We start from the raw sequence: 15,506 nt of genomic DNA on the forward strand, positions 1-15,506 counted from the left end.
CTTGCTCGCACTCGTTCCCTCTCCAAACGATGTGGGACCTTACAATCCACCCCCTTCGATACCCAACGTCCTTGCTCACACTCGTTCCCTCTCCAAACGATGTGGGACCTCACAATCCACCCCCTTTAGGGCCCAGCGTCCTCGTTAGCATACCGCTCGATGTTTGACTTTCATACCATTTGTAACAGCTCAAGTTCACTGCTAGCAGATATTGTCCGCCTTGACCCGATACATATTGTCGTCAGCTTTACAGTTTTAAAACGCGCCTATAAAATAATATTTTGTTCCCTACTCCAATCGATAGGATCTCATAGAAATAGGCCGTGGGAATCAAGATGATGAAACATTTCCTATCTCCGCTCCCTAAACATCTTTAATTTAAACATTACTCAATGAAATTTTTTAATTACTTTAATTACTTAAAAATAATAATAACCATGACTTGAATGGTTGTTTTTAAAACTTTAGAACTAAAATATATTTTTTTGAAAAATTGTTAATAAAATGGATTAAACCTCAGAAATAGATTTTTAAAAATAATTTTTATTAAATATGTCAACATAAACTTCTATTAAAAATATCCAATCAATTATATAACTCAAGTAATTATTTATTCTCGTTTTCTAGAATCAGGAATTTTCAGTTTTGAAAAAATAAAAATAAAAATCCAGCTTTCGAGCCGCGTTCTTGTAATTTAAATATTCGCTAAATCTTAGTTTCCCTCCCTCTATTTAAACGTCGCCGATTCCGATTCCGATTCGATCCAATTTCAACCGAAACCCTAACAATATGATCGACGGGAAGCAGACCGCGTCGCCGAACGGAGCTTTCCGGCGACTTTTCAGAGCTCGAGGCCGGAAAAATGCGAAAGCCAGTAATCTACTGGAAGCCATTGCCAAAGTAAGCAGAGAAGGAACTGGTTTCGTTTCTCAGAACGAAGAAGACGGAGTCGTACGGATAAAGATGGTGGTGAAGAAGACAGATTTAGCTCAAGTTCTCGAAGCCTTGGCCGGCGGCGGCGGCGGAGGAGGAGTTGCTCCGGCGTCGGTCTCCGTCGAACACAGGCTGGCTATTATGAGACGAAAGCAATTTCTCCGAGCGAAACTAGCCGCCGCGACTTGGAGTCCGGCGCTGCAGAGCATTCCTGAAATCGAAGATGAAACGACGTCGTAGAACCGTAACTAATTTCAGTTTTTTTTTTTTCTGTTTTAATTTATCCACGTGTAAATTATTTTTCCCTTTTATTTTTTTTATCGATCTATTTCTTCCGTGGAAATGGATTTGATTTACTCTTTTTAAATTATTTTTTTACCTTTATTTCTTTATGAAATAAATGTTTTAATTTAATGTATTGTGTGTAGCTAATATAAGGAGAAACTATATGTTGTTTGATGTAATTAAAGCTTTTAATTATCTTAATTTGGATTTGAATTTTTAAATAATATGTAGATTTCTATGTATTATTTATAGCTTATATATAATAATAATTTATAAATAGGATGAATATTAATATATTGATATGATCATGAAAAATCATATTGTTATTCAAAATATTTTAATAATGTTCTTTAATTTTTTAAAAATTACGCTTTTATTCCTTCCTTTTAAATTTGCTTAAAAATGATTCTTTCATCAACTTTGACGTGACGGTAACGTATAAATTAATGGTAGATGGAACATAAATGGTAAGTTGTAAAATAACGCTAACATTTGAATTTATTTTAAAATAAATTATTTTATTAATTTTTTCATTAAAATGAAAGACAAAAATATAATGCGATAATTATTTGAAAAAATAAAGGTTCCACATAGAGAAAACTTAAAAGTCATGCATGTTAACGTCTTTAACAAAGAAAAAGTCAAAAGAGAGAAGAACCGAGAGAGAGAAAACTTCATGAAATGAATAAATTTATAAGACAAAAATCTAGAAAAAAGAAAATAAAAAAAACGGGTTATCCTGCCAAGTTCCTTAGAGAGAGTTTTCTCGTACCCTTAAGTATTATCTACCTATCTACATGTGTCGGTTTCGAGAAGTTTAATAGAAAGCGTTTAAGCTGATATTGATCAAGTAAAGTTATTTTTACCCTCAAACGAAATAAGTGGCGGAGAAAAAAAAGATACTTTATACTTTCCATAATTAAAATTTTAAATTATATAATATTGATTTTGATTTTTGAGAGCATTATAAATTATTATTATTATTTTGTCCATTTATAATTATATTCTAAATTGGAGAAGAAAAAAAAAATATATTATTCTATCATATTAGGTATGAATCGCTTCAAAATATTTAAATAGTCATCAAACTTCTTCCAACCAAACATATATAATTTATCTGTCTACATGTTTTCAATGCAATTAATTTGTTTGCGACGGTTTTAAATTGATTTTCGACTATTTATCTAAATTATCTATAAATTATAATTTTTATGACTTATTAATTGAGTTAAAATAATCGTTGTGCCTTTTGCGATCGCCTAGGCGCGCGCAATTGCATGTCGCGCGCAGTCGTGGAGTGCAGATGAGATTTTCAGAAAATTAGGGTTTTGAAGAAGAACGAATTTTTGCTTCTTTAAAATTTTCATCCTATTCTTGGCAATTTCCCTCTCCCCAATACAGTAGAGCCCAGCCGATTCGCCGCCGGTCGCAGACCAAGTGAAGTATTGAAAGAATTCTCTCTTCTGAAATCTGCTTCGTCCTCCTCACTGTTATCTTTCACTTTCGTCCTTCTCAGCTCCCCGGAGCAAAAGAGTAATTAACGACGAGCTTTCTTTAATTCGAAGCTAGAAGCATCATCTGAAGAAGTAGTTGAATTAGATACTTGGAGAAATCAGAAATTGTCGGGTACAATTACTTCCTTAATGAAATTCTCTAGTCTTCTTTGTTTTGCTTATTTTGATTGCTATCTGTATCTCTATTCATCGAGTGTTACAGTTGACCTAATTCCGGAACTAAGAAAGAAATTGTTGGAAAGGTTACTCGTTTAGGATGACATCTTGGAAGTTTTCTGATTCCTGTTTGATTGAAGCTTGTGTTCGTAGATTGGAACTTTGTTTCCCTCGCATCCCTGATTTTTTAATGCATATTGGTACTTCGAGCATACATGCTTTCGGTGTTCTACTGATTTTCAATAATTTATATTTTTATTGGGTTTTGATTTGGTGCGAATTCTGGAACTGAGGGAATGGTGTGGCTAGTTTGAACAATCTAGGGTTTCTGTGCTTCTTAGATTTTGGGCAAGATTCGTTCGGTTCTTGCTTCGATACTTACTCTGCAGTTGCATCAAACGTTTTCTGTTTTTTTTTTTTTTTTTTTAATGCATGGATGGGATATTAGAACAAATTTATTTAGGAACTTTGAATGGAAGGTTCACAAATATTTGTCTTTGAGACGGCTGGATGATATATAACGCTTTTGGTTGCAATCTTGGTTTGGAATTATACCTCTGAATCATGCGCGGTATGTTTCCTGTTTATCAAATGATGAAATTCTTTGACTACGAGCAGTAGGCACATAACCGTTCGATTTGTCTGATATGTCGATCCAGTCTTGGTGGATGTGGTAGTATCTTACATTGTAGTTGAGGTAATTTGGTGTAAATTGCTTATTTTCGATTGGAATATGGGTGAATCTTTTTTCTTTTTTATGTGTTTATTTCTACTTTAGATCTTTCTTATTAAGATTTGTTGCAAGTTCGTTTACACATTTTGAAGTTTTTCTTTTCTGAGTCTTGCTAATTGTGATGTGTATGTGGGTGTTTATGGTTATGGTTTGTCTGAAATTTGTTGGTTGTTCTTGAATTCTTGTAGACATGGATGTCGATCATTATGCTGTTCTTGGGTTGCCTTCGGGTGAGGAAGGTTCCAAGCTCTCTGAGAAAGAGATATCTAAAGCATACAGAGCAAAGGCTTTGGAATTGCACCCTGACAAGAGGCCAGATGATCCAAATGCCCATGCTAATTTCCAAATTCTGAAGTCATCCTACGAGATTCTAAAGGATGAGAAGGCAAGGAAATTATTCGATGATCTTCTAAGAGTCAAACGCGAGCAGCATCGCCGACAATCAGAGCGTGATTCTAAGCGTCAGAAAATGATGACGGACCTTGAAGCAAGAGAGCGATCTGCATTTGCTCCCGACCCTGCTGCAAAAGAACTAGCAGAAGAAGAAAAAATTGCCAAAAAGCTAAAGGAAGAGATTGCTAGAATCCGAGCTATGCACGCAAAGAAAGGAGCACCGACAACATTTCCACCAAAGAAGGAGACTGGGGGAGTTGGAAAGAATAGCGATGTTGATCCTGGATCTACAATGGACAAAGAGAGGATGCTTAAGGTTTCATGGGAGAAGATTGGCGAGGATTATACTGCAGAGAAATTAAGAGAGATGTTTTCGAAGTTTGGTGAGGTTGAAGATGTTGTTATTAGGCATAACAAGAAGAAGAAAGGTTCAGCGGTGATCGTAATGTCGAGTAAAGATGCTGCAGTGAGTTTTGCCATAAACTTATTTTCCCTTCATCTGCTTTCTCTGTTTTTAGCTTACTTTTTCTAAAACTACGACTTAAACTATTATAGTAATTATACTTGGGTTGTATTTGTCTTGCAGGTTGCCTCTACTAGATCTGTGCTTGGTGATCTATCTAACCCTTTACTAGTTTTGCCCCTTCAACCAGTTTCTTCAGTAGAGATGCCCGCTGCTGAGAAATCACCAGAGCATAATCGTTTGAATAATTTAGTAGGAGCTGGTTACCAAGCATTTGAAGATTCCATTTTAAAGAAACTCCAAAAGGTCTCTCTCTCTCTCTCTCTCTCTATCTATCTCTCTAACCCTTTTAACTATTATTTCCTTGCTATTAATGAGACTAAGGGTCATGATTATTGGAATTGGAGATAAACAAATAGCTTTTCTTTGGAAATAATAGCCACGAAGGAAACCATACTGTCTATCAAATACATCATACGTTAATAATACCACAGAATACGTTGCGATAACCAAACAAACCAAACGTAGCCCTGATAGCATTGAACCACAAGAGCAATAGCTTTCCTTTGGAAATAAGAGCCAGGAAGGAAACCATATTGACTATTAAAGACATTATGTGAGATCCTACGTCAGTTGGATAGGGGAACAAAGCACTCTTTATAAGGGTGTGGAAACATCTCCCTAGCAGATACGTTTTAAAATCGTGAGCCTGACGGTGATACGTAACGGGCCAAAGTGGACAATATCTGCTAGCGGTGGCCTTTGGCTGTTACACATTATACGTTAAAATCACCTAGAATACCTTTCACTAAGGATAAATGAAGGACACACCAAAAAGAGTCGTTCAACATTCTCAATGTGTTGACAACAAGGGTACCTTAGTTGGTTGGAGAGCACTGTATCAATAACTAGTTTAGGATTTTGTAACTCGTATTAACCCTCCCATTAAGTCTATCCATAAGCTTTTGACTTTTTAAGTATACTTCCATTTTCATAGAGCGTAAAAGTATTCTACTTTTATCGTAGTTTATTACCTCTATCATTTCCTACTCTTCTGATAATTTCTTCTGTTAACTTAAACAGGCTGGTGAGAAGCAAAAACAATAAGTTGGCACTACCAAGATCAATTGTACCATATTGAGTCGAGATCACCCTCTGCATGAATGTTGAGGTGAAAGAACACGTTCTTGCTGCCACCTTTTCAGTTTGCATTATTGCCATATCTCTACTTAAGGAATTATTTTTCCTATCTGTATACTGTTTTAGCTGCAGACAATTGAGAGATACTTTCAATTATGGTTATGTGAGAATCGTGGTCCAGATGAGTACGATACCAAGTAAAATTTTCTAATTAATACCTGACTTTTGTTCATTATAGCAATTTAATGAATCTTGATGAAAAATAACTAACACATGAGATTCGTTTGTTCGTGCTATATTGTTGTATGTCATTTATTTGGCCAAATGATGCACATGAGTCAAAAGTTGGGTTCAAATTCTTTTAGAAGTAAAGCTAGTAGCCACAGGCTATAGTTTCTCATCTGTTGTGTAGTTGAACATCTCCAACACTCTTAAGTTGTATTTATTTTTCGTTCTTTCTATGTATAGGGCATAGTTCACTTGGTTGTTTTATCTATTTATTTCATGCCATTTCTGAGCTGATAGCTACAATTATTGTGTTTCAAATTTGTTGTTTTTGGGAATGCCAAAAAGCAAGCACTATGTCAGTATTCAGTGATTCATTGCAGGCCTGTGACGATACGAATCGTTATTGTTCTCAATCTGGTAAGTTATAGCTTTATCATGATCTTGTACTTGAGCACATACAAGACGTGGAGGTTCAAAACTATGGTACGGTACTCAACATGAAGAGCTGGTGTCATAAGTAGCAGTATAGTTGGGTCCAATTTCATATTATGGCTTGCAAAGAGAGCCTACTCTCAGTTCTTCAGTGGCAGGTATTACTAGAATAATGACTTTGGTTTGTGATTTGTTGCTGGTTTCAAGCTAGCAACTTAAATTTATCAGCAAACTGGCCATTCTGCTGCGATTGGCATAGGATTTTGTTAGTCTTTTTTACTTGCCATTCTATGATTATTATAGTTTTAAGTTTGAATTGTTATGACTACGGGCAAAAAGTTCTTGAACTGTGAAGACTAGAAGATGAAGTAATGTAATTTACCATGACCAAACCCACCAAGAATGTGGTATTTTATGGCAATGCTAGGAAGCTAAAAGGGGCTTATAGGGCTTATATGTTATTAAGACAATTGAAAGTTAGAACATTGCAACAACAAATAAGAATGAAACGGGTATAGCTTCTATATGAACTATTGTGAAGATCATAGCGAAGAAGTTGAGACCTAACCAAAGAAGTAAACTTGAAGTGTTGCGAAAGATTGGGATGGGAAACAAAATGAAATGTAACATATTTTTATCACGCACAACCATCAAACCAGAGATCAAAGTGGTACGTCGTTCTTCCCTGTCATGGAACTTTCATGCTGGATCTACATGTTTTTTTTTAAGTTAAAAAGCTTTTAAGATGCAAAATTAAAAACTCATAAATTTGTTAGACAAATTTGTGATATAAAGATTTGAATCTTCAACCTCTAACTTTGAAGTAGAACTCCAAGCCAATAGTTATTAAACATGCTTTAAAACGAGAACGGAGAAATTTATAATAACAAGAAATCGAATTCTTCAGAAGTTCGTTCACAAAACTGTTCGGAATACAATATATAATATCAACTTCTATAAATAGACAAATAGACAAGAAGAGGAATTGGAAAGGGCCTTTTTATAGAACTTAGATGCCCGAAAAGTTGTTGAGCATGCCCCAAAGCAGAAGTGATGCCACAATCCAACAAAATAATTAAACATAATACAGACGACATTGGAGAAGAGCTCGATGTCCTTGCTAAAAGAATGTTGTTCCCATTCTGACTTTTGCTTGGAAAGAGGGCTGAACTGTGAGAATGAGATGGTACACAACTTTTTTATTGTTCACTCTGAATTTATGCAATATGGAGAGAAGGTAAGGGAAGAGGGAGAAACTGAAAATAACATTCCTCAAAGCTCATTACGATCTATCTACGCGGGCGGTCTCTTACGAGCTTTGGTTCATTAATTTGCAGATTCTCGGCTGTAAAACAGATCAAGAGTCTTTGCAGGTATACGGTGCAGAAGTTCGCGAGGGAAAATACGAAGCAGTGTCCATGCCAGATCAAGCGATTGGAAAATATTTCGAGTATCGTAAGCTCCTTGAGAGACAAACTTCCTCTCAAATTTGTCCAAAAACTCCAAATAGAGCTGTTTTCAGAAAGCAGTGTTACTTTGCTGTTATCCCATAACAATGCTCATAAAAAAAAAATGAAAGAAAGATAAAATACCAGATCCTCAGAAGAGAGTGCTTCTTCTCCAACCACGGCTTTCATTGCCTGAACATCCTTCCCAATTGCATAATTTGCATAGAGCTGCGTGCATTCGAGGGCGCATAGATATTTAAGTCACGTGGCATTTATTACTGGCTCGAAGATGGATCGGTAAAACTATAACAAAGAAAGCTAACCTGGTTGGATACATCAGCATGATCCCTACGGGTCATTCCCTCACCAATGGCACTCTGCAGTAACAGAGGATAGATTTAGAGTACATCATGAATTTTTCAATGCTTCTAAAACTATCATCAAGCATTGTGGAAGAAAAGTTACCTTCATAAGACGAGACAATGAAGGAAGGACATTGATTGGTGGGTATATCTGGCCAAGCCAAGAACATAATAATCAGATCCAGAGTCAATAGGAAGAATACTCGAAGAGTAGCAATTATCGTCGACTATTAATTCCGAGTTCATAAAAAATTGATACATTTTAGCTAACAAGCCTTAGCAAGTTAGTCTCATGGTTGATTTTTTTTATTTTGCTATTAGTGAACTAGTTATATATATAAATCCTAAGCTTCATAAACTAACCTGTCTGTTGTAGAGCTGCCTATCGATGTAGATCTGTCCCTCGGTAATATAGCCAGTAAGATCGGGAGTCGGATGTGTAATATCTGATCACACCCAAAACCCCAAAAGAATCGATTAAAATGCTAAAGAACAAAAACGTTCATTTAACAAGACAATAAACATAGCTTGAGGCATTACCATCGTTTGGCATAGTGAGGATTGGAATTTGAGTAATGGATCCTTTACGTCCTTCAATACGTCCAGCTCGCTCATAGATTGTAGCAAGATCAGTATACATATAACCAGGATATCCACGCCTTCCAGGCACTTCCTCTCGTGCTGCAGACACCTGCAAAGAAGTCAATTGATTTATGTGTTTTTTGAACTCTTTTCTTCTATTTCCCCTCTTTGGCAAGGAACATCTTGCGAACTTAAATATCAGTTAATTTAACAAAGTCGTCATCAACTAAAAGCAATTATTTTAAGGGTTAAAAACTATAGAACTACAAGATTTGGTCATAGGTCAGCCAAATTCCAATTAAAATGAAATCCCAAAAGATTAGTTATCATCTAGGACATTCTGCATTTACTTTTGCATTCAAGTAACATATTTAGAAACTGAAACTATGAATAAATACATCATTGGATTACCTCTCGAAGGGCATCCGCATAAGAACTCATGTCTGTCAATATGACGAGAACATGCTTCCCGCATTCATAAGCCAAATATTCAGCGGTGGTAAGAGCAATACGAGGAGTGATAATACGCTCGATAGTAGGGTCATTAGCCTGTAAAATACCATGGCCTCCATATTTAAGAATAAATAGTCGCAACAAAGTTTCATCAATCTATGTATAAAAGAAATACCAGGTTCAGAAATAGGGTCACTCTCTCCATAGAACCATTTTCCTCAAAATCACGTTTGAAAAATTGAGCTGTCTCCATGTTAACACCCATAGCGGCAAAAACAATGGCAAAGTTGTCCTCTTCACCACCCTGAAAATCAAAAACTTGAGTTAATTAAAAAAAAACAAGCATCACGATTATCAGATCAATACACCTCAAGGAACTGTCTTGAGAACCAGAAATCAATTACGCAGTTCACATAGATTTCAGCATTGCAGTAACTTGCATGTAATTGCAAATTTAACTTAAACTTGAAGATCAAATTCATTATATTTTTGACTTATTACAAAATAATTTCACACATATACTAAAAAGGAAGTATGGCCTCTATGAATATTAAATAACAAAAAAATTTAGAGTGGATATATCTACCATGCAATTTCATTTTTCCAAACCAACTCGTTGAGAAAGAAAAAAACACATGCCTGCAAAATTATACAACTATAGGCTATACCTCGAGAAGATCGTTGGATTTCTCCAACCGCTTTACCAAGCCAGCCTGACGGCATATCTGGGCAGCAATTTCATTGTGAGGAAGACCTGCAGCTGAGAAAAGAGGGATCTTTTGTCCTCTAGCAATGGAATTCATGACATCAATTGTAGAAATCCCAGTCTGTATCATCTCTTCAGGATAAGTTCTCTCACTAGGGTTTATAGAACTCCCTAAGGAAGAAGAATAGCACATCAGGAAAATAAAATATAGTAAACTGTGAACTTATTAAAATGGAAAAATAAGGAAAATGATTTCTCTAGATTTCCAGCAACATACCAGAAATGTCCAAATAAGCCTCAGGCAAGATAGGAGGACCATTATCAATGGGTTTTCCAGAACCATTAAAAATTCGACCGAGCATGTCCAAAGAGACTGGAGTTTTCAAAACCTACAAAAAAGATGAACAGAAGTAATGAGCAATAAAATTAAGTGTAGAACAAGGTTAAACTATAGAGAAACTCAATGAATCTCTTTATCAATTTCAAGTTTCCAAGACCTGGTGGCTGGCAGCAGAATTTCCAAAAAAAAAAAAGGTAATCATGGTGCCAGACGCTAGTTTGAAGTACCCTCCGGAAATTTCGGTTAAAAGGGAATAAACAATTTTTAAGATAAAGCATTGAACATAAAAAATTTATGCAGTCGAACCGATCCATTTATAGGCATCGGTGATTAACCTAGTATTGTTTTTTTTTTATACAGGCCTCTTGTCAATTCTTTTTCCTTCTATTGAATCCCTCTACAAGAGGAGTCCCATTAATTGATCATAACGATATCGTGAAAATGCTGCTAAATCTTTCCAACTGAATGTTCACGAAAAAAAACAGAGAGATTCGAACAAATTCATTTGACAAGATAAATTCAATCATTTCTTCTATTTATAATAGGGTTCGTACCTCTCCAGTAAATTGCACAGTTGTATATTTGTTATCAATTCCAGATGTCCCTTCAAATACCTGGAAATTGAAAGCAACAAATCAAATATTATAAGTAGATGAAAAGCTTTCCATGAATAAACAACAAAAAAGAAAGCGAGGCAGTACAATCTCAGTAGAAGATTAGCAAAAATTAATGGTATCAATTGACCAAAACCAGTGTATAATCTGGACACGAGCACTCAACTAAAGAGCGAGCACATTATGCCTGAACCTCGATCCTACGTAAGAAGTCAGTCTGATAGTGAAACTGGAAATAAAACCGAAAAGCGCTAACGAAGATAACCTGAACAACAGCTTTCTCCCCATCAACTTCCAGGACTTGACCACGCCTGGTTGATCCATCTCCGAGACGAATATTAACAATCTCCTGAAACTTAGGTCCCTGGGAATTTAAGAAAAAGAGTCAGTACCTAGAATCTCTATACAATATACTAGACGAACCAGAGAGAAAGGATCCATACCTTGACTTTGTCCAGAATAACCAAAGGACCAGCAACTCCCGAGACTGTTCTATATTCTGCAGCACGAAAACCAATCGAAAATCATTTACGCAGAACAAAAGTTTCCAGATGCTTGATTCTGAGGCTTATATCCATTTGATCACAATAAAACTGAAAAAATTTGAGAAATGATAGCAAGGACAAGCTATTGAAAACCTACCCATGCCAATCTCCAGCGTTCCCTCCTCTGCATCATGATTGTTTTGTTCCATACCCATACTTGAATCACTAACACACCAAGAACAAAGAATAAAACTCAATTACAACAAATTAACAAAATAGCTCAATTGAATGTATCACCAAATTAATCCAATCACCTTCAACTTCCTCAACACAAGCCAATCACAACAGGAAAACAAAAACACAAAACTATCCTCGAAATCAAATGGCTACAATTCGCAACCACAGAAGAATCCAAGTTCGGATAAAACAAGCGTAATCAACTAGTATAGCCTGAAGAGGCAAATCAAAAACATATTCCTAACAAAAACGAGAATCCGAGGCAATCAAAGAACGATTAAGAAAGTTTTTGGATTCATTATGGATCTGAAAGAGAACACGAAGATTCAAACCTGTGCTTTTCGCTTCTCCTGATCTGATAGAGGAACCGAGTGCGAGAAGAGATGTGGACAGCAGCGAGAAGATGTAATCTGGGATCTGACGGACTGGAAATATTATTATTAATAATTGAAGAAACTAAATTTTACTCGGAATATCCATTTTCCTTTTTTTTTTTTTTTTTTAATTCGCAGACGGATTAAAATAAATATTTAGTTTAAAATTAAAACAAAATAAAAAATTTCGACGTTTTATAAATGTTTCAAATTTACGGTAAATTTTAATTAAAATATGAATCTTAAAAATGTTTCAAAATTACAGTAAATATTAGTTAAAATATGAATCTTAATTTTTGTTGTTTATAAAAGATGAAGGGTAGTATCGTAATTTGTGTATTAAAAATATAATAGGAATATATTATTGTAATTTATCATAAAATTTAATTATTTTTTTAGTTTACGAAAATTTAATGGTTTGGTAATTTAGTTGAATTATGGAATTGCAAAAAAATAATGGTAGTAATAAGAGAGATTGTTGCGTACCTTAGCCCATGTTACGTGGCGGAAATCTATTGGTCCACGATTGACAGATGTGGGGAATTTTTCATTTTACTTTTGGAAAGTGAATTGACAAAAATGCCCTAAGTGGGACCCACTTCATTATCTGTATTTTAGTTAAATCTTTATCTCATCGTCGTGATTTGCATGGGTGCACGTTGGCCAGGGGTAATTCGTGAATCTTTTCCTTTTTTTTTTTGTTTTTTATAATTTAAAAACAATAAATAATAAATAAATAAATAAAAACTTTTATTTTTTTTGTTTATTCAAACCTATAATTTTTAAGTAATTTTGTTGCCATACACTCAATATTTTAGACCTAAATTTAAAATTTTAGAAAATTTGTGTTTAAAATTATAGAATTTAAAATTTTTTTGTCTCGAGAACTCTAATAATTAATTATGTTTCAAGCACGTTAGCTTTGAATTTGATAACTTTTGTCTCGTGTATGGTTTGTTTCTATCAGACCATAAACTAGATCAGAATCATTATCCACAAATCTATAAGAAGGGATCCTATTTATTTATCGGCTTCAGGTCCTGAATAAGTTAGTATTATTTATGTACAATAACATACTTTAAATAAATGGCATAAAATTAAAGTTTTTTTATTTTATTTTTTTTTGGGTGAAAAATAGATATATGGTCAAATTGCAGGTTTGATCCCTATATTTTGGGATAAATTAAAATTTAGCCCAAATAATTTTGTAATTAACTTTTTAACCTATGGTCTAAGAGAGAGCTCACAATTTTGCAGGTTCTGCTTATACTGTAAACCATGGGGCAGGCACTTCTCTAAAGAAGAGTCTTAACATGTTGATTCAATTTGAACCAATGACGGCCGCTCTTTCCGTCCGCCTCAACCGTCTTTCCGCCGGCGCAGCCTCTCCGACATCACCGGGTCACCGGCTCGGTTCGAACTTCATCGGAAAATTGAATCAATGGAAAGGCGTTGGCATTTCACAAATCTTTCGAACATTTGCGATGAGGGGAATGCTGGTGCAAGCTGGTTCGTGAGCCGATGACTCTGCGCCGTTCGAGATATCCGTGGAAAATGCTCTCGATGTTCTTGGAGTCTCCGATGAGGCCTCGTTCGGTGATATTCTTCGTGCTAGGAAGTCGATTATGGCCGCTTGCAAGGACGACCAAGAAACAGTCGCGCAGGTAGAAGGAGTTCGATTTTTTTACTTCGTTTGGGGAATTTTGGTATTTTAGGGATTTAAATATTGCGTTCCCTTTGATTTGAGTATTGGCATTCGGAATTGGGAAGTCCGATTGATTTGGTAATTATTCGTGTGATCTTTGTGTATGTGTGTATGTGTGTGTGTGCGTGTGTGAGTTTCTTTATGTTACTAATATGATCGGCATGGAGCTTGCGAACTTTTTGAGTGAGTTAAGCTTTCCTTTTGTTTTGCCAACACTCTTTAGAATGGCTATTATCACTTTAGCAACGATCTTTTGAGTTTCCTACTCCGGCGGCAATTAGATTCGAACATTTCATTCAGATCCTTGCTACTACATGAGGAGGCAGTTATGATTTTGAACGAAATACCGTACATGGATTATTAGATTTATTTGCATGTAGCTTTGTAGCTTCTTTGTATTTTTTTGACCAAAAGGAACGTGAAGCTTGGTAAGGAGTTCTGCTAGTGCTAATTCTTTGTGCTTTTTAGTTCTTACAAGATTTGGATATAAGTAAATCTTCACAAATTTGGAGAACAATTGAAGAAATCGTTCAGTTTTTCTGCTTGCGAATACTGTTGAGGTTTTGGGAAATAAACTTGATGCTTGCGAATACTGGGTCTATTTCCTTTCGAATCAAAATTTATTTTTTATGCTACATGTGATATTTATTTATCCTATTTGTATTACATATATTCATGAACTTTGACATAAATGAAGTGATTTCGTTTCTTGTGCACAAAAGTATGCTGAGAAATACAGATCTGATCGTGCAATTTTCATATGAGAATATTTGCAATTAGCTCTGCTGTTCTTCCTTGCAGGTGCAGTAGTCGGTTCTGCAGTTGAGAATTGATTGCAAGTAGACATCGCTCCGTTTCTCAGCTTACAGTCTCCTGCTGCTTTGATAAGTGACTTATCCTCTTCTCTCAATTTTTGGTCTCTCTTTACATGGTTTAGGGATGAGATAGGCACTGAATTTAAAGCTAAAACTTCATTAAAATGGAAATTCATTCACATGTCCATGCGTTAGCATTTTTTAGGATGTGTACCATTGCATATTCACCGCTAAAAAAAATTCTTGACATAGTTATGAACAATTTACTGTTTAGAAAGTGTTCTGGTAGATGTCCATGTTATCTCTCTGTGGAAGTTTAAGCGCTGTGTTATTTGAAAAATCTGAAACATTAATCAACAGCCATCAACTCTGTTCATAGCTCATCAACTCTGTTCATAGCTCACTAGACGTGTTTCCAATTTTACCTGTTTTAAGTTATATTTGAGTAAATAGTTGTTGTATATTCGTGTTTAAAAGATCGCAATCTATGCTTACCTCTAAGTTAGCACTTTGCAATGTTACACTGGAGTAGAAACTTAAATGGTCTGATTTATAACCATTTTATAAGTAAAAGTAGAGTTTATAAGCTTAATCAAACTAGACCTAAATTTGTATAATTTGTATTCAAATTATGTAAAGAATACATTCCATGAATCTGAATCCCAATTTGTGAGATGTGTACTCGAACTATACAAAGGATAGATTATCTTTATATAGGAAGAACTAGAGTTCTTTCTAGCCATTCAATCATAGGTTTCCCTGGAAGATATCATGATGCCTTTACAAGGCAAAACGTTAATAGGGTCCTTAGAATTGAGGCTAGTTACAAAAGTTCGTTGCATTTTCTCTAATAAGTGGAAGTGGGCAAAAGTTTGAAGACAATAAGTATAGAACTTATAGACCTGATGAAATATACCAAACTGGGTGGAACCAACAGGCAAGAGTTACATAGAGTTTAACATTACCCACTAATAAATGTCTGATTCGTACCACCCTTCTTTTACATGAAACGATTCAGTTGAGAGCTTTGGATCTAGAACAATCAGTTGGATGGACCTGCAACTTTTTCTCTCTACTGGAACCTACTTAGTATTCACAGGGGGGGGGG

General features: G+C 35.3%; 2 protein-coding genes and 1 pseudogene across 5 annotated transcripts; 2 read left to right on the forward strand and 1 right to left on the reverse strand.

Annotated features, from left to right (window-relative positions):
• The first annotated feature begins 2,450 nt into the window (after window positions 1-2,450).
• LOC111455629 (dnaJ homolog subfamily C member 17) lies at window positions 2,451-6,219 on the forward strand. Of its 3 annotated transcripts, none has more exons than XR_002712615.1 (5): window positions 2,451-2,844; window positions 3,810-4,480; window positions 4,601-4,783; window positions 5,561-5,648; window positions 6,086-6,219. XR_002712615.1 is itself a non-coding variant. In XM_023097369.1 (4 exons), exons 2-4 carry the CDS (start codon window positions 3,812-3,814, stop codon window positions 5,582-5,584), a joined length of 876 nt encoding a protein of 291 aa, XP_022953137.1. In that variant the 5' UTR covers window positions 2,451-2,844; window positions 3,810-3,811; the 3' UTR covers window positions 5,585-5,858. The 3 variants fall into 3 exon arrangements, 1 of the variants encoding a protein (XP_022953137.1); XR_002712614.1 differs by lacking the exon at window positions 6,086-6,219 and adding an exon at window positions 5,744-5,887; XM_023097369.1 differs by lacking the exon at window positions 6,086-6,219 and having other exon boundaries at window positions 5,561-5,858.
• Window positions 6,220-7,178: 959 nt separating this feature from the next.
• LOC111455624 (V-type proton ATPase subunit B 2-like) lies at window positions 7,179-11,946 on the reverse strand. 2 transcript variants are annotated; one of them, XM_023097361.1, is made up of 15 exons: window positions 11,837-11,946; window positions 11,425-11,492; window positions 11,226-11,281; window positions 11,048-11,146; window positions 10,723-10,782; window positions 10,106-10,217; window positions 9,791-9,999; window positions 9,298-9,426; window positions 9,081-9,218; window positions 8,628-8,778; window positions 8,451-8,533; window positions 8,191-8,238; window positions 8,049-8,102; window positions 7,870-7,953; window positions 7,179-7,789 (listed from the first exon to the last, which is right to left on the reverse strand). In XM_023097361.1, exons 2-15 carry the CDS (start codon window positions 11,480-11,482, stop codon window positions 7,604-7,606), a joined length of 1,467 nt encoding a protein of 488 aa, XP_022953129.1. In that variant the 5' UTR covers window positions 11,483-11,492; window positions 11,837-11,946; the 3' UTR covers window positions 7,179-7,603. The 2 variants fall into 2 exon arrangements, with proteins under 2 accessions (XP_022953129.1, XP_022953130.1); XM_023097362.1 differs by lacking the exon at window positions 11,837-11,946 and adding an exon at window positions 11,582-11,786.
• A 1,174-nt stretch (window positions 11,947-13,120) lies between these two features.
• Window positions 13,121-15,229, forward strand: LOC111455630 (annotated as a pseudogene).
• The last annotated feature ends 277 nt before the right edge of the window (window positions 15,230-15,506 follow it).

Source organism: Cucurbita moschata, unplaced genomic scaffold (assembly GCF_002738365.1).
Source record: "Cucurbita moschata cultivar Rifu unplaced genomic scaffold, Cmos_1.0 Cmo_Scf00017, whole genome shotgun sequence".
NCBI classification, from domain to species: domain Eukaryota; kingdom Viridiplantae; phylum Streptophyta; class Magnoliopsida; order Cucurbitales; family Cucurbitaceae; genus Cucurbita; species Cucurbita moschata.